General features: G+C 41.3%; 1 protein-coding gene across 2 annotated transcripts in view; it reads left to right on the forward strand.

Annotated features, from left to right (window-relative positions):
• CTNNA2 (catenin alpha 2) overlaps nucleotides 1-15,700 on the forward strand; it is an 877,929-nt gene extending 862,229 nt beyond the window's left edge. For both annotated transcript variants that reach the window (XM_077478018.1, XM_077478019.1), the window contains one exon: nucleotides 10,425-15,700. In XM_077478018.1, the coding sequence (XP_077334144.1) occupies nucleotides 10,425-10,712 (288 nt within the window). In that variant the 3' untranslated portion in view covers nucleotides 10,713-15,700. The remainder of the gene's footprint in view (nucleotides 1-10,424) is intronic.
• Nucleotides 15,701-19,014: the final 3,314 nt, after the last annotated feature.

A 19,014-nucleotide genomic window follows, 5' to 3' on the forward strand; every position in this document is an offset into this window, starting at 1 on the left:
TTAATTGTAATCTTTGTTAGGAACTGTTCAAGATTGTTGCCATTGGAGACAGCGTTGACATTGCAACTACTAAAGGGTGTCCTGGCCTTAAACCCTCTCTCCCACACTTCTGTTTAAGAGGTGTCTGGTGCCCATGAATCACACCCACCATGCCTTGTAACCCACTCTACATAGAAGAATGTCAGCTATCATTAACTCTGGAGGTCCTCGTTAGACCAAAGGGGACCCAGGACTTGGCTACATATCCTATCCAGGGCTTTCTTTTTTTAGCGGGAACGTGGGGGCAATGTGGGGGAATGCATTTCCGACACCTCCAATACTGAACATACTGTATGTAATGGTGGTGCTGGGGTGTGCTGTTGGGCCTATTGAAAACAGAAAGTTTTTGTTTTGTTTTTTAAACACCTTTGGCATGTTGATAAGTAGGAATCAGGGAAGGCAAAACATAAAATAGGTTAAACGTCAGCTTTAAAAAAGGTGTCAACTCTTGGGCCAATTAACCCACCTTTTATGTTTTTGAAGGGTCTTCTAATGCCTTGATCTTCCTAGAACAAAATGCAGGAGCTGCATGGACCACCTGAGTCAGATTCGGCAGTCATTTACGCTGCTTCTAGCCAGTATAAAATATAATTCTGCCCTGTGTAACCCGCCTCTTATGCTTCCATGTGTGTTGATAAATCTCCAGTAGGTTTAGAGTAAGGGCCGGTTCACACTGCAGGCGCGGCGAGGCGTCTCCGACTTGCCTCGCCGCGACCTGCGGCGACCTCAGCGGCGACTTGCAGATGACTTCTGTATAGAAGTCAATGCAAGTCGCCCCCGAAGTCGCCCAGAAGTAGTACAGGAACCTTTTTTCTGAGTCGGAGCGACTCGAGTCGCTCCTCTCAGAACGGTTCCATTGTACAGAACGGGGGCGACTTGCGGGAGCGAGGCGAGGCGAGTCGTGTCGCCTCGCATCGCCCGCTGTGTGAACCGGCCCCAAGGGTAACACTGACGATAAGTAGGGTTGCACCGATACCAGTATCTGTGCCAATACTAAGCATATTAAGGAGTACTCATACAATGCTCAGATTCCTGAAACGGATACCTTTTTGGTGCAATTTGAGCCCATGCCAAATGAATGAGCTCAAATCGTACTGCAAAGAATTGCATGTGATCTCAAGAAGAATGTGGTGTGATTCCTGTCCCCCCCCCACTCCCGTATGAACCCAGACTTGTCATTGTGACTTCAGCCTGGGTTCACACATGGAATTTCGGACAGTGATCACACTGCATTCCTGTTCAAATTGCATGCGACTCTTTGCAGTGAGACTGAGCCCATTCATTTTGCACTGCAAAGGTATAGGTACTCAGAGAGTACTTGACCGAAAGTATCAGCACTCATACTCACCGATAATAAAATGGCATGGGTGCAACCCTGAAGATAAGGATACTGGAAACTGCAGGGAATTAATAGCCAGAATTAAATTGAACCATTGAGCCACTTAAACTGAAACGCCAGCCAAAATGGTGTGTTTTTTTTTTCTCATAGATTGGAGGGATAGAACCTTTGCCAGGCTTTCATATTATCTGTTGCTCTAAAAATCATGGTGGTAAGAATTGAGCAACAAACCTTGTCTATAGAGACATCCCTTCCCCACTATCCAAAGTGGAAAAAATAAAAAATAAAAAAAATAAAACTGTCTTCTCCAATACACATTACAATCTGACTTCACTATCTCCTGCTTTGGATCTACCTACAATCCCCTCTTATATCTACCAATAACTCCAAAGTACAAGGGCTTACTGATTGGATAAGAATTGAGTGGATTGTTTTACATAGATTTGGCAAATCTAGGGCGGCATTCACACTGGATTTTCAGGCATTTTCGTTTGAATTTTTTAAAATTATTATTATTGTTATACAGGATATATATATATATATATATATATATATATATATATATATATTTCCAACAGTTTGCACTTTTTCCAATTACAATACAGCTTATTACAGTGCACTGCAAGAACTGGACTCCTCCCTATCACGGGCTAAAACAAAAATTCCTGAAGCTTGAGGGTCCATTCACACCAGCATCACGCAGGAACATGACTTGCCCCACCCCCTCCCCTCCTTTGGCCTCCTGGGACTTCACATGTCCCAGAAGGCTGCAGAACCATTCACAAAGCACCATGCAAGCTCGCACATCCACGGTGGGGAGCCAGCTGTGGTTCCTCACTTTGCAGCTTCTGTATACAAGATGGTGGTGCCAGGGACCCACAGCGGTAAGAAGAACCAGCTGCGGGAAGACAGCACTAAATCACCAGGCACCTGAAAAGTCAGCGGCTACAGTATTTGTAGCTGCTGATTTTTTTAAAACAAAAAGAGATCGATCGGAAAAGGAAATTATTATTATTTTGAAGTATTTATGACCACTATAAAGAAGATCGCACAGGGATTGTACAATCAGATTTCAGCATGTGTGCCCAGTTACTTCCTAAATGCAAAATTGTCAAGTTAGGCTGACATGCAACTTTAATAAGCCACAAAGGTAAAAAAAAAAAAATCTTAGTAAAGCCTATAATAAAATGGTAATGAGATATTGGCTTTCCTTTATCTGAAAGACCCTGGCATCTTCCATCTCTGCTTATTTTTCTGTTACACCCCTCTCATTATTTTGCACATGATACCTCGGATGCTCTTTGCATATATGCACTCCGACAAGAGTTATTGAAATGTTTCTTCTTTGCAAAATTGTGTAATCAGGTTACATAATGCGACATATTTCACGCTCATCTTTTTGTATTGGCAGACATTACGCTTATATTGTAACTATCCATCTTTCCTCTCCTCTTTAATAGACAAACAAACAAAACGCTGCGCAAATATAGGAATCTGACTTCGACATATGGAGCCCATCCAGCTCGCCCATTTTAAGAGTCTTTTTACATTTTACGATGACATTATGCGGAGAGGAGTCGAAAATGTATTTTTCTTGCTGTCATGTTTCAGGAGCTCTTGCTGAAGTTGAATTGCGTTTTTTTTTATATTTAGCATTTTTTTGATAAGACTACCCAACAGTTCTGAAGATAATTAAAGCTGACCATAGATGGCTAGAAATTTAAATTTAAACTCTTAGGAAAAGAATGTTCTAAGAATGTTTGTCAATTTTTCTAATTATTAATGGTTCAGTTCGACATTTATTTTTGACCGTAGTGACATGAAAATTCAAAAGAGCAGGATGGAAAATTCTCTTGAATTAATGAATTTGTAATAGAGCATGTGGCTTTTGTTTGATAAAGACCATTCTTTCGAAAATCAAATGTTAAAAGCAAACAAAATCTTTTTAACAACTTTTGATTGTGCTAAGAATTTTTGCATGGATTTTCCTAATTTGCCTAATTTACCTAAGAATTTTTGTTTAAAACTCTATCCATCAATGGCCAGCTTCAAAATAAATAAATAAATAAATAAACCATAAAAAAAGTATAATTAGCCCAAAATTCTTTTTGGCTAAGTTATTACTTTCTTATTATGGCGATAGCAAAATTGTAACAAAAAGTGTGACTTGATTGGGTAGAATAATTCAAACTTCCTCAAGAGGAACATAGGAGGTGGATATTTAAATAGCATAGTATCACCATTTCATTTTAAAATCATTAAAAGCATTCATGGGTACGGTCATCCAAAATGTTGCCAATAGAGAGATATTACAAAGGGAGTTGGGAGTCAACCAGATTTAAGTCCTTTTAAAAAATCCCCCCCATGTTTGAATCTTGTTGTCTATTGACTCCAAACATGTCTTTTCCATATCACTGTAAGCTTTACAAAAAAGGCCATCCTCATTAAACAGTTTCCAATGGCCATTTATCTAAAGAGTGTCCACCAGTTGCACGCCATCACCCAAACAATCATTTTTGCTAAAATTACACATCTGGGCACAGGTGTGTTTTCTGAAAAAAGTGGACCTGTTTGCAAAATCATAAGTTAGACCCCTCTTCCTAAAGATTCTTTGATACACCGCTCTAGACTACAGTGCCTTGCAAAAGTATTCACCCCCCTTGGCACTTTTCGAGTTTTGTTGCCTCACAACCTGGAATTAACATGGATTGTTTGAGGATTTGCATCATTTAATTTACAGAACATGCCCACAACGTTGAAGATTTTTTTTTTTTTTATTATTGTGAAGCAAACAACAAATAGGACAAAATAACAGAAAAAGTCAATGTGCATGACTATTCACCCCCCTAAAGTCAATACTTTGTAGAGCCACCTTTTGCGGCTATCACAGCTCCAAGTGGCTTTGGATAAGTCTCCATGAGCTTGCCACATCTTACCACTGGGATATTGTCCATTCCTCCTTGCAAAACTCTTCCAGCTCCTTCAAGTTGGATGGTTTGCGCTTGTGAACAGCAATCTTTAAGTCTGACCACCGATTTTCTATTAGATTGAGGTCTGGGCTTTGACTAGGCCATTCTAACACATTTACATATTTCCCCTTAAACCACTTAAGTGTTGCTTTAGCAGTGTGTTTGGTGTCATTATCCTGCTGAAAGGTGAACCTCCATCCTAGCCTCAAATCACACACAGAGTGGTACAGGTTTTGTTCAAGAATATCCCTGTATTTAGCACCATCCATCTTTCCCTCAACTCTGACCAGTTTCCCAGTCCCGACTGCAAAAAAAACCCATCTCCACAGTATAATGCTGCCACCACCATGTTTCACTGTGGTGATGGTGTTCTTTGGGTGATGTGATGTGTTGGGTTTGCGCCAGACATAGTGTTTTCTTTGATGGCTAAAAAGTTCAATTTTAGTCTCATCAGACCAGAGCACCTTCCTCAATACATTTTGGGAGTCTCCCACATGCCTTTTCGCAAACTTAAAACATGCCATTTTGTTTTTTTTGCTGAAAGTAAAGGCTTTCTTCTGGCCACTCTGCCATAAAGCCCAACTCTATGGAGCGTACGGCTTATTGTCGTCCTATGTACAGATACTCCAGTCTCTGCTGTGAAACTCTGCAGCTCCTCTAGGGTTACTTTAGGTATCTGTGCTGCCTCTCTGATTAATGCCCTCCTTGCCCAGTCCACGAGTTTTGGTGTGCGGCCATCTCTTGGCAAGTTTGCTGTTGTGCCATGTTCTTTCCATTTGGTTATGATACAACATTGTCCCTTACTTGTTTGGAGAGTTCCTTGGTCTTCATGTTTGGTTAGTGGTACCTCTTGCTTAGGTGTTGCAGCCTCTGGGGCCTTTCAAAAAGATGTGTATATGTAATGACAGATCATGTGACACTTAGATTGCACACACGTGTAATCTAAGTGTCACATAATCTGTCATTACATATACACACCATTTCACTACATGCCATTACATATACACACCATTTCACTAATTATGTGACTTCTGAAGGTAATTGGTTGCACCAGAGCTTTTTATGGGCTTCATAACAAAGGGGGTGAATACATACGCACATGACAATTATCATTTTTTTATTTCTGAAAAAGGGTTTTATGTATATAGTTTTCTAATTTTCCTTCACCAACTTAGATTATTGTGTTCTGATCCATCACATATAATTCAAAAAAACAAAAGAAAAAAACACTGAACTAAATGCTGTAATGTAACAAAATAGGTAAAAATCCAAGGGGGTGAATACTTTTGCAAGGCACTGTATGGGTGCATATCGGTACATACTGGGTGCTTAGTGACATCCAGCATCTTTGTATGGATGTAAACCATTGTTGTCCAGCTCAATCAAAGGTGCTGATCCAACTGCCACTTGTGTGAGCGGTTACATGCAATCAGCACCACTACTAGCCGTTCATTTTTGCCAAAAACATCTGTGCCCCTCAGACCTCAGAGCAGCCATTCTCAAATTGGGTTCCACGGAACCCTGGGGTTCCTCCAGAATTTTCAGAAGTTTTCCTTAGCTGTGACTGATTGACTTCCCATTTGATGGTGCCTGCATAGTTTCAGACCCAATACCACACGGCACGAGTCAGGGGCATGGCACCAGTTATAACTTCAGCTATCTATAAGAGTGCCATTCTGACCACCACTGTCAGGGGGGCTTTTATTGGCCATATCCATCTTAAATAGGGTTCCATGGAACCCTAGGGTTCCCCCAGAGGTTATTGACGGTTCCTTGACCTGTGGTTGATTAATCTCTCATTTGATGGTGTCTACATAATTACAGGGCCAATGCCACTTAACAGAGTCAGTGGTATGGCACCAATGATCTCTTTGGCTATCTGTTCGGGTGCCATTCTGACCTCCACTGTAAGGGAGGCTTTTTTTATTGGTTTTAAAATGGCTTCTCCAAGGCCTAAAAGTCCCTCAAGGGTAAAAATGTTGAGGAAGCATACCTTAGACCTTGGAGGGATTTCCACTCACTTTCTGTTTCAGCTATGGGACAGAGAAATCTCCCCAAGGGGACACAAAAAACAAAACCAAAAAAAAAAAACATGGGTTATATTACTCTATCCAAAAAAGTTTTATTTTAAGTTCTATTTTAGATTTTATAATCATGAAACATTGCGCTGGAACTGATTCTTACATATACTTTACTATTCTAGGCATGATGGAAAGAGATGGAGACAGCCCATTAAACGGGTAATAGAAACCCCTTTGTAGCCATAAGGCTATATTCCTCCGTCACCGAAAGATTACACTATGTTTTTGTGCCTGTTTGAGCACGTCACATTGTCTTACAACTCCGACTTTTATATGTAGATTTCCCTACTTTTCTTTCAGCATATTTGTCTCAATAAACATGTATTTGTTTGTGGCTCAGATATAGGACCTGACATAGCATCCCTATTTTCCCGGAGTGTATAAATAGCATTTCTGCAGCGCGATCTGTGTCAGCGCTCTACTTAATATGGAAATTTCAACCATTGCGTGTCATCGCTTTGATGTGCCTGTTATTCTGCCCACTGCTTTCTTTATTGACACTTAATTTATCTTATTCTTTTAACTTACAGCACCATCAAAATAAGCCATAAAACATTGGAATTAAAAAGTGTTTTTTGAAGGCCCTTTGCTAGAATTTACTGAAGGCGCCAGATAAGAGTTGGGGTTTGAGTTGGTAATCTTAGCTAATTAGTATGTATTTTATTTGACAGACTGAATAAAACAAAAATAATGAGTGATGATTATAAAATGTGCACATCTCCTTTGATATGTGGATGTAAACTAGTGGACCTGTATTTATGCCAAACTTCAGCGAAACTATTTTTGGGGTATTGGATAGACTTCAGAAATACTTCTGACATGTTTTATTGCTTTGTACCCTGTTAAGAAGATTTCACACTAAACAATGGGGCATAATTCCTTCTACTGATACCAATAATGGGGTACTATTCCTCCCACTGACACCAACGATGGGGCACTATTCTTCCCACTGAAACCAATGCTAGAGCACTATACCTCCCAGTGACAAAAAAGATGGACCACTATTTCTCCCACTGACAGCAATGATGAGGCACTAGTCCTCTTAGCCCTTGTACACACGGTCGGAGATTCTGACAACCAAATCCGTCGGATTTTGTTAGGCGGATTTTGTCCGAAACTGTTGTATACACACGGTCGGACAAAGTTGTCGGAAAATCCGACATGAGGACGTTATTTCGTTACGATGGGACTATGTTCACGCTAGTAGCCAATAGCTTTGGTGTAGGAATTTGATCTGAGCATGCGTGGCACTTTGTCCGATCGTAATTCTCTACACATGATCGGAGTATGTCCGATCGGAGCATTTTGTCTGAAAATATTTCCGGCAAGTTGGAAAAGTTGGTCCGACGGATATTCCGACGGAAACAGTCCGATGCAGACCACACACAGTCGGAATATCCGACAAAACGCTCCGATCGGACACATTCCGACAGAACCTCCGACCGTGTGTACAAGGGCTAACTGACACCAATGATGGAGCACTATTCCTTCCACTGATACCAGTGATGGGGCACTATTCTTCCTACTGACACCAACATTGGGGCACTATTCCTCTCAATGACACACAGCAATAATAGAGCATTAGTCCTCCCACTGATACCAATTTCCTGCCTCTGTGACAGCAGGGCAAGAAATTAGGGATGTTTTCATTAGAATCGGAAGTCCCAGGCAGTGATAAAAACCTTGCAGATGTTCTAGCCCTTCCCCATTTTACTGATAACATGTGTTTTGTTGTAATCTGTATCTCCATTGGAGAGATTTCCCATCACTATCTATTTCAGCTGGAAGAGAGGGAAATTCTATATAGTAGAAGGATAGTGGTCCAAATCTACCCCATTCTGGCCAAAGAAAAAAAAAAATCTCAACCAGAAGAGAGTGACATTCTAGTTAGTAGGCTCATAGACTTCAGTTAAAATCTGTGGTTCTAGCACTATCCTATTCTGACCAAAAAAAATTGATCTGAAGTATGAAGGCTTCAGCTTGGCTTTTTAATGCAGGACTTCATTGAAAAGGGGAAGTTCTGCTTGTTTGTATCCTCCCCCTTTCCACTGCCACATTTGCCACGATTTGGGGGGGGGGGGGGGGGCGGGTACCTGGTTTTTCAGGTACCAGCTCTCATCTGGCTCAGATTGCTGTGGTGATCTGAGCCAAATGTTTGCCCACTCTTCTTCTACCGCACTCTTCTGGGACACATCACAGATCCCAGAGGACTATGGGACCATTCACAAGGTACAGTACAGATCACATATGTGCAGTAGGACTCTGTCTGTGAAGACGCAAGGCTTCACTTCCAGTATTTGTAGCTGCTGACTTTTATTTATTTATTTATTTATTGGGGGGGGGGGGGCTAGAACGACTCTTTATGTGCTTCTAAATGTCCAGTTGAGGTACAGATAGCGTATGTTGGGTGTGTCTAGGAAAAGCAAGCACAAAAGGGTCTGAGATGGAAGCAGATGTGTGAGACAATGGAGGAAAGCAAAAACTGGGATGTGGAAGGCTGAATCGTTGAAAAATAATCAAACATAAGCAGAAGATTATGACCTATAGCCAAGCAAGCTCTTGTAGGCTACTTTTTGGGAGAATTGTGACCTGTAGGACCCCTCTTGCAAAGTGAAAACCCAACTTTACCAAAATTTTTGATAAAGTGGATATTGGCATGCTATATACTGTATATGGACATAGGCACAATAACCATTCAATTTATTATACTGTGATTAGTAATTCTGCTACTAGGTGGTAGTAATGTATAATGTATTGCTCTGTCTTGGAACTACATGGTCATTTCCCATTTATATGTTTCTGTTGGTTTCCTATAAAACAACAAGAGGTTTAGTCATGCGTCCAGCAACATCATGACTGGTTAAAAACATAACTGCACCTGCTTTCCAACAGTGAGGAACTTAGGAGTTAGGACTCATGACCATTGTAACCACCTCTGAGCTCCGTCCTTCCAATGCTCACTGGAGAAATGCATTGTGATTATGGTTGCAACTTTTTATTTTATCTTGCATTTTATTTTATTTTTATTTTTAATTTTTTTTTTTTTTTTTAGTCTCTGCTATGTCATATAATGACTAAATTAACTAAAACGTCACACAAATCACATTCATTTGAGGCTTTAATTTGCATGGAGATTAGACAGGGCAGACTGGATTACCATCAAGACGCATCCAGTTTGTTTATAACACTCTGCGAGCCTCTGCTTGCTCCGTCTGAAACTTTTATCGTTTCGTTAAATTTACATGTTCTTCCATTCCCAGAAAAAGGCTTTACTTAATTCCTGGTTTACTCTGCTGATGTGTGATATTAATAAAATGATACATTTCCTCCTGCTTTATGGCTTTTTTTAAAGTAATGCATCTGCATAAAAGCTAAACGCTGGCAATGGCTTTCAGAAAACAAGCTCAGCTCTTAGTAAAATGAATTCTGTAGCATTAAAACTCTCCGAGATACAGTCTTCTTATCCATAGCTCGCTTATGTGTAATGATTACAGATGATCAGAGTTCTGCAAGCCGCTCATTTTATCTGCTCCCATGGTCCAATTCAACTAATTCACTAGTTTTCTGCTCCATATTTGTTCCTTTTTTTTTCCTATTTTTTTTTGTACCATTTTAAGGCAAGTTAAAGTGGAATTGTGGGTAAAATCAAATAAGTCTGTCACCAGCAATAACAATCATTTTATGACCCAATGTAACATAGTTATATTACTTGTTGATCCTGCCTGTTGATTCTGCAACTAAATGGATTGTTTTTTAACTCCTTTAACAGGGTGACAATGCAGTTTATTCTGTGCTTAACCCATGCAACATTGTCAGGGCTGAGACAAGGGGTGGGCAGGAGGGGCATCAGCCCCAGGATCCAGATCAGTTGCTGGCAACCAGCTTTCTGTAGCTTCAAGTCTGACAGCCAATTAAATTCAATAAATGTAAATATTACCCTAAGTCTCACATTTTATTACGCAGGTATTACAATTTCTTGTTTTTTATTCTTCACAGTTGGACAGTGCCACTTCCCTGATTCAAGCAGCCAAGAATCTGATGAACGCCGTTGTGTTAACCGTAAAGGCTTCATATGTGGCTTCCACCAAATACCAGAAAGTGTATGGCACAGCAGCTGTGAACTCCCCCGTTGTCTCCTGGAAGATGAAAGCTCCAGAGAAGAAACCTCTAGTAAAAAGAGAAAAACCTGAAGAGTACCAGACCCGAGTACGACGAGGATCCCAAAAGAAGCATATTTCCCCTGTCCAGGCTCTTAGTGAATTTAAAGCAATGGATTCCTTCTAGAACTCTAGGCTTTACTAAATGGTTGTTATTTTTTTTTTAAGAAGTCATTTTGTATGCATACCTGCCGATTTGTATGCGTCTGGCATGATCTGAAGCTTAGCACTGTCTATTTGCATGCTACCCAAGATTTTATTGGAGTTAAAATATGTTGCACAAAAAAAGCAAATGAGTATATTGACTGCTGATAAATTTCTAACTTGTATTTTGGCCCTAATCCCATCCTGAAGCTTTGAGACCTTGACAGGAGTTAGCCAGTGGAAAATTAGTCCTGAGATGCCGGCTACCAGTGATTTCTAGGTGGTTAACTGCTTGACCAAAAATCACCCATTGTTGCATCTCACAAGGCCACCTACTATGCTGCAAACTGAAAACAAGCAGATGATCTTTATTAGGTGTACATATAGAAATCCGGCCTGATGGATTTTTGTGGAAAGTGGAAAAATAGTTGAACCCCTATGGTTATTTTACTGGTATATGATGATGATGTAGGTGACCTGGTTCCCGAACAGGTGGTTTCTACAGCCCAGAAGATCTCCATGGTCTTGTTGACTTGTATTGTAATGTAACAAAAATGTAAATTGAAGCACCATACTACTGCTTAGAGGTCCAGGTATGACTATATTCCAATAAAAGTCAGGGAGACAATCTAAAGAGTAGCATCGTGTTTTGGGGGTCCAGAAATGCACCCGTCATAAGTGCTTGGGATTGAAACAATGTAAATGGAATAGAAGTGGATCTTTAATGGTGTTTCCTCCAGGGTGATTACCAATTGCTGACAAGACCTGTGTTTCACTTCTATCCTTCACATTGGTTTCAATATCAAACCCTGGAAAAAGGGGATTTTTTTTTTTAACAAATTGGACTGTCGGCCTGACCTTTATTAAAATAAAGTTGTATCTTGACCTTTAAAGGGTTAGTTCACCTTTATAAAAAAAGAAAAGGTAGGTAGGGATTTAACTCTAATCCCTTACTAGAGCTGCACCAGATTTTGCACTCCAGTTTTAGTAAAAAAGGGGTAGGCAACCTTAACCCTCCGGCTGTGGTGAAACTACAAGTCCCATGAGACATTGCAAGACCCTGACAATCACAGGCATGACTCCTAGAGGCAGAATCATGATGGGATTTGTAGTTCTCACCACAGCTGGAGTGCCAAGGTAGCCTACCCCTGTAGTAAATCAACCCCGAAGTTTCCAATCTTGCAGCAAAATTGACACTTCTGGCAGTGTCGGATAGAAAGCTTTCTGGGCTGTCTGCAGTGTTCCCCTATTCCTACATCATCAGAATTTCAACAGCATGTAAATAGTTTCATAGTTAGTAAGGTTGAATAAAGACACCAGTCCATCCAGTTCAACCTGAGTTAGTGTCTACAACTGTCCCCATCCCTGTACACTGCACACTCACACCAGTCCCTACCCTCAAGGAGCCCACAATCCTAGGTCCCCATTCATATACTAGGGCCAATTTTGGACAGAAGCCAATTAACCTACCTGCATGCCTTTGGTTCGTGGGAGGAAACTGGAGTACCCAGAGGAAACCCACGCAGGCACAGGGAGAACATACAAACTCCAAGCAGGTAGTGTCGTGGTTGGGATTTGAACCAGCAACCACTTCTTACTGCTAGGTGAGAATGCTAACCACTACACCACCAAACACCAGCCTACTGAAATATAACCATTGCCTGAAGCCCCGAACACCCCCAGACCCCATGATTTGCTGGACCAGGCTGTGTTCAGTGGCTCTTCCCACTGACCTCCAAGACTACTCCAGTAGTATAGGTGTGCACAGTCTATTGCATTAGGGTTTGCACCTTAAATGCAATAAAACATGGACGGTGGTAGTAGGACAGTGGATGGTGTCCGTAGAGCAGTGGACTTGTCAGTAGGGCAGAGGTTGGTGTTAGTAGGGCAGTGGACAGAGTCAGTAGTTTTTTTTATTTTTATTATTTCATTCTTGTATTTTTTTTACAATTTTTTTTTAGAAGCCCCGTCGGGGGGCTTTGGTGAAATATCAGCAAGGGGAATCCGCACTGCATGGGGTGATTAGGGTGTGCCCAAGTGCACGCCTATGTCCAGTAGTTATATTGGGATTAATGAGAGGAACCACACTAGGACAAGGACATTGAGTGTCCTGGAAGTGTTTCAATCTAAATGGACTCCAGTTAGTGATTTCTCTTCAGTACAATGGCATATAATTTTGTGGGCAGCAGGAGAGGTACGTAATTACTATCTTCATTTGCAGGGAACTCTTTTATTGGCACTTTAATTTCAACGATAGGCCTATTTCACAAGGGCTTCAGATTGTAAAAAGAAATGTGAACAGCGAGCGTAAACAAAATGTTTGCAGAGTGAAAGCTTTGAGCTTTGTTGAAACTTTAGTACTATTCAACTCCAGATTGTAAATGCTGATCGCAGGTTCTAATGGGGGTGTTGACTGCCACTTTAAGCAAACTGCTAGCAGGCTTTTAACAAGCTTGAAGAAGTAAGCCAAAACAAATAAAACAGATCTCACACCAAATGATAAGTATTAAAAGTTCATAAAAAGCCCAAACATGGCTTCCAAATTAAATAAAGAACGACACTGATCCTCCTCTTCTCGGGTCCCATGATGGATCTCTTGGCTCCTCCTCTCTTGCTGGTGCTCCCAATAGGAAACCAATTCCTCATGCAGGCTTTCTCCCATGTCTTGCTGCTGCGCCCATTGACACAGACAGTAGGACTTGGCCCCACCCAATCATCACTGGAGTTGATTGACAGGAGCAGGAGCCAATGGCTCCCGCTGCTATTGATCTGCCCAGGGAGGAGCGACAAAGCCAGGAGGGCTGCAGCTTTCATGCACAGTGCTGCATTGCAATGGGGTTCAGGTAAGTATAAGGGAGGGGAGGGGGTAAGTCTGTGACACAGTAGTTTTTTTTTTTTTACCTTAATGCATAAAATACATTGAGGTATAAAACCCTTGAGGCTTTAGAATTACTTTAATATCACACTTACAATGTATATAAATGTATAACATTCATAAGACAGTACAATGAAGCGCCACTGGCCATTCAAAATGCGTTCCACCAAACCAAAAGTTCTGGAAGTCCCACTCAACATGTTTCGTCATACAACTGCTTTTATCTTTTACTCTTTGTTGGTTTGTTACAGCGGCTGCACCTCTAATTTAGAAATTCACCAATTATAACTTATTATGATTTATCATGTAGGCATGATATCAATTGCTTTATTGTTATTAAGCTTCAAGAAGTGCTGAAGCCTGCTAGCAGCTTGTTTAAAGCAGAGTTCCACCCAATAATGGAACTTCCACTTTAAGTGCTGGTGACCCCCTGACATGCCACATTTGGCATGTCATTTTTTTGGGGGAGGTTCGGGTACCCTGTTTTTAGAGGAACCCTGTTCCCACTTCCTCCCTGGCACTGGAAGGAAGATCACCTCTCCCACCTTCCTCCCTGCAATCTTCTGGGACATGTTACAGGTCCCAGATGATTGCCTGGCCATTCACAGTGCGGCTCGCAAATGCGCAGTGCGAGCCCGGCTCACGCATGAGCAGTGCACTCCCGACTGTGAAGCCACAGCCAGGTGCCCACAGTTAGAATGCCAGAACCGCTAGGAGGAAGGGGAGAGGAGTGGAGCTTCATATGCCCGCATTGCTGGACCGTAGGACAGGTGACTGTCTGATTATTAAAAGTCAGCAGCTACACTGTTCTTTTAAATGGGTCGAACGCTGCTTTAAAGTGACAATCAGTACTCCCATTAGGATATGAATTCAACATTTACAAATTGGAGCTGAATGGTACTTTAAAAGCTTCAAAGAACCTTGCTGAAAGATCTGCTAAAGCAGAGGTAGGCAACTTGGGGCCCTCCAGCTGCTGTGGAACTACATTTACCATGAGGCATTGCAAGGCAGTTCCAATTACTCCCAGAGGCATGATGGTACTTGAAGTTCTGCAACAGCTGGAGGGCCCCAGGTTGCCTACCCCTGTGCTAAAGTTTTCTCAAAGCTTGATGTTCACACTGCTCTTATATAAGTTGAAGCCCAGGTGAAACAGGCCATAGAGTTGCTTTAAAGACCAAAGGTTTTCAACTGTTGCTTCCACAACTCTTGCTCTTGTTCTATGGTGTGAGTAACATTCACAATAGCACACTGGTATGCCTGTGGCTACTCATGACCACACAATATGGCAGTATTTAGGTATTTAGTGATTCGTGGTGTGATTTTTGGTGCAAGGATTGGCACATCTAGAATTTGCTCCTTTAACCTCGTGTTTAGCTTGGGCCTTAAAATAAAATCCAATCTTAGAAGGGAAAATGTGACATGCATGCAAGTGACAATAGGTTGGCAGGTATCATAGTTAGGACATGAAAGTCAATGGTGAAACGTTCATCTATTATGCTTTTGTTTAGTGCAAAACTATACCTAGCGAACATGCCTAATTGTGTGCCCAAAACGATGAACTTATAACATCCTTGTGATAGTATGTGGCTTTTTTTTTTCTCTTCAAAATATCGACTAATAACCTAACCTGAGGCTTATAACTTCTTGTGCATTTTGTTCTCTAGATGTTTGATAACTTGTTCCTAACTAGTCCCCACCAATAACCGCTAGCTAAGTTTGTTTGTCGGCGTGTGAAAGACATTGCGGTGACTGAAATGGCATTTATTTTTTTCTTTTTATTAGTTAAATATTTGGATGTTAAGGTGCGCCCTTCACCTTTGACCTTTTGCTCCAGCAGCCATTTTGTCTCCGTGAGGCCATAAGTGCCTGGTGGATTCCTAGGATGCCTATTGGGTCAGCAAAATGGCTGCCTCCTTTGTGTGTGTGTGTGTGTGTGGGAGGTCCATTTGAACTTGCTGGTTATGAAAAAAAAATACAAAAAACAAAAACATAACAAACATGGCAGCTTAAAAGCAGAATTTAGATGACCAGTAGCTTGGAATAGAGGTATCGACCATGGCTTTGTACCCAGTAAGTAAATAAAGTCATTAACTCCATCTAATGTTGTGTATTCATTTTATGAAGGCTTTTATTACTGATGTTCTGTTGTCGCCTGAAAGATTTATTACATGTGGTTACCATTTTGTAAAAGACAATTGGCCCTATTCACTAAGCTGTAAAGCAGGTGTTTTATGCTTTAAAACCCAGTGATGGTCCATTCCAGGACTCGTCTGTTTTTTGTGCATAAACACGTGCGCTATGTCATATGTTGACCTGCTTTGTGTTAAGGCAGCTTATTAATTATGGAAGGGCTGCCAATGCACTATATCAGATGAAAGAAAATACACTAAAATACACTAAATTACCAAAAATATTGGAAATAATAATAATAATACATTTTATGTATAGTGCCCTTTTCATCAAAAGATCTCAAAGTGCTACAGGTTAAAAACAAATCTGAGCAATTTATATGATGAAATAAACATCTAAAAGGAACAAAAAGCTTTGCTAAAAAGAAATCAGACCTAAAACAGTCAGTAGATTGAGGAGCCCTCAAGGTGTCAGGCAGGGCATTCCACAGGCGCGGGGCAGGTGCACAAAAGGCCCTGTCTCCCATTGTCCTGAGTTTAGTTCTGAGTATATGAAAAAGGTTTGAGTGAATGGAGCGAAGGGGACGTGTTGTGTTTTGTGGTTTGAGAAGTTCTTTGAGGTAGGGAGGGATATGTCCATAGATCCATGAGACATCTGCCTTTACACGCACATGAAATTTAATGGCATCCCAGTCTTAGACCGTATGGTTCAACATTGAGTTGGTACACTTTTTGCATCTATAACAGCTACATCTCTTCTGGGAAGGCTGTCCACAAGGTTTAGGAGTGTGTCTATGGGCACTTAACATACAGTCAGTGGGATGTATCCCTTGTGCTGACTACTCTTCTGTTAAATTATGTGATTTTCTTTCCCGCAACGTTGGAGTGCAGGAAAGAAAATGACTTGATTCCCCTATCAACAGTTAGTGTTGATGGGGCAATCCCTCACGCAGAGCTATTGTGTTCTCCCGGTGGAGGGGGGGTGGCAGAGAGCAATCCCTGCCAGGAGAGTACAGTAATTATCGCTAGTGGCTATAATCGACTTGGGTACACCCAGTCTGCCCATAGATGGTTTGAATGTTGGCTGGTCCCTGCTGAACCGCCCAAGATTCAAACCATCTAAGGCCAGCTTTAGTGAAAATCGTCCTTCGTCCTGCCCCACCCTAGCCACATAATTCATTGTGGCAGAGGTGGAGGGGTAGGGTATGATGGAGGAACATTTTCACCAACAGAAAATAAATTAGCACCAGGGACACTACTGACTTATATAAGTTATATACCTTGTGCTGATTAATCTTCTGTCAGTGTAAATCGTCCTCTGTCCTGCCCCAACCTGGCCGCCATAATATTATGGTGTGGCGTGGGGTTAAAACAACTAATGAGCTACTGACTCATTGGGTGAGACTAACTATGCCTTCCCTTTCCATCCAGCTGCCCCATTCATAGAAGCTGCACTACATTTCTATAAATGGAACGGGATCTATGAATGGAGGGGGACCAATAAATCATCCACCATTTATTCATGGACCCTGTTTCATTAAGTAAAGTTGTAGTACAGCTTCTATGAATGGAGCAGCTAAATGGAAGAGGGTAGGCACAGCCAGTAACTCTTGATGAGAGCCTGTCACAGGCTGGTCCCTGCTGAAACCGGCTGAGATTCGCACCTTCTATGGTCAGCTTTAGTGAAAATTGCCCCAACCTGGCCACCATAATCAGTTGTGGCAGGGGTAAGGGATAGGGCAAGATGGAGGAACATTTTCACAGGGGACACAACTGTCTGTAAGTTATGTAAGTTATGTCCCTTGTGCTAATTACTCTTCTGTTAGTGAAAATTGTCCTCCATCCTGCCCCACCCTGGCCACCATAATCTCCCGGTGTGGAGTGGGGTCAATAAAGTACTGAGGTACTGGCTTTCATTAAGAGAGTCTTGCTATGCATACCCTTTCCATCCAGCTGCTCTATTTACAGAAGCCATACTACAGCTTCCACGAATGAATGAATGAACAGGATCCCTGAGTGTATGGGGGGGAACCAATCAATCATCTGCCCTTCTTCCATTCATGGATCCTGTTTCATTCACTTCATGACCGTAAAGTTATATCCCTTTTACAGATTTTTCTGTTCTACACCACTACAGCACTGGGAACAGCTATGGTTTACTAGGCAGACATAGATGTGTCAAATAGTTTGTGTAACAATGTGATGGGAGTATTTGCTGCTCAGAAGGGTAAGAACCTCTGTCAGGTTTTTAGAGGTATCTGTCATCCTCACTAGAGAGATTTTCCTTTGCTTTCTGTAATAGGGACAAAGATGGCACTGGGACAGAACATGAGGGGAAATCTCGCCAACAGGAACACAAAAGGAATGAAAATAAATGAAAGTAGAGTGGGATAAGGTTTGCATTAGTATTGCTTGGGGGAAATGGAAAATAAGTGGTGAGACCTTAGGGTTATCCTATTATTATAAGGATTTATGGGCTTGCTATCTGGGTTTTGGGCTGGTAGCTTCTCCACGCCAAAGAATTTCAACTCTTTTCTTGGTTTGGGAATGAAGCGCCACACCAGAAAATTAAATTGTCCAGATACAAGTTTATTCCAAAAAGAGACAAATGGAATTATTGCAAAGCCAAATAGATGATAAAGTATACTGGACTGACAGTTGTTGAAATGGGTGAATATTAAGGCAGACAGTCTGTCAGCAGCTAAAGGCCAAGCCGCTCAACCAGCTGTCGACAGACTGTTTACCTTGATATTCACCCGATTCAACAACTATTACATAATTACATAGCTAGACAAGTTGAAAAAAGACACAAGTCCATCTAGTTCAACCAATGGAAAAATAAATAAATAAAGAAAAAAATAATAATAGATAAATGTGCAAAAAACTTCCATATACACAATCCTATACCCATATTTGATCCAAAAGAATGCAAGCCACCCCCTTGTAAAAACATGGTCCAATCTGCTCTTGTAAAAAAAAACCTTCCTGAACCCCCAGGAGGCAATTGGATATTCCCTAGAGGAACAAGCTCCGGTGGTAAGACCTATACAGTGCCTTGAAAAAGTATTCACACCCCTTCAAATTTTCCACATTTTGTCACGTTACAACCAAAAACATAAATGTATTTTATTGGAATTTTATGTGATAGACCAACACAAAGTGGCACATAATTGTGAAGTAGAAGGAAAATAATAAATGGTTTTCCAAATAGTTTACAGATAAATATGTGAAAAGTGTGGGGGGCATTTCTGTTTAGCCCCCCTGAGTCAATACTTTGTAGA

This window comes from Lithobates pipiens, unplaced genomic scaffold, assembly GCF_037356315.1.
Source record: "Lithobates pipiens isolate NorthernLeopardFrog02 unplaced genomic scaffold, aLitPip1_a1.2 Scaffold_13, whole genome shotgun sequence".
In the NCBI taxonomy this organism is placed as follows: Eukaryota; Metazoa; Chordata; class Amphibia; order Anura; family Ranidae; genus Lithobates; species Lithobates pipiens.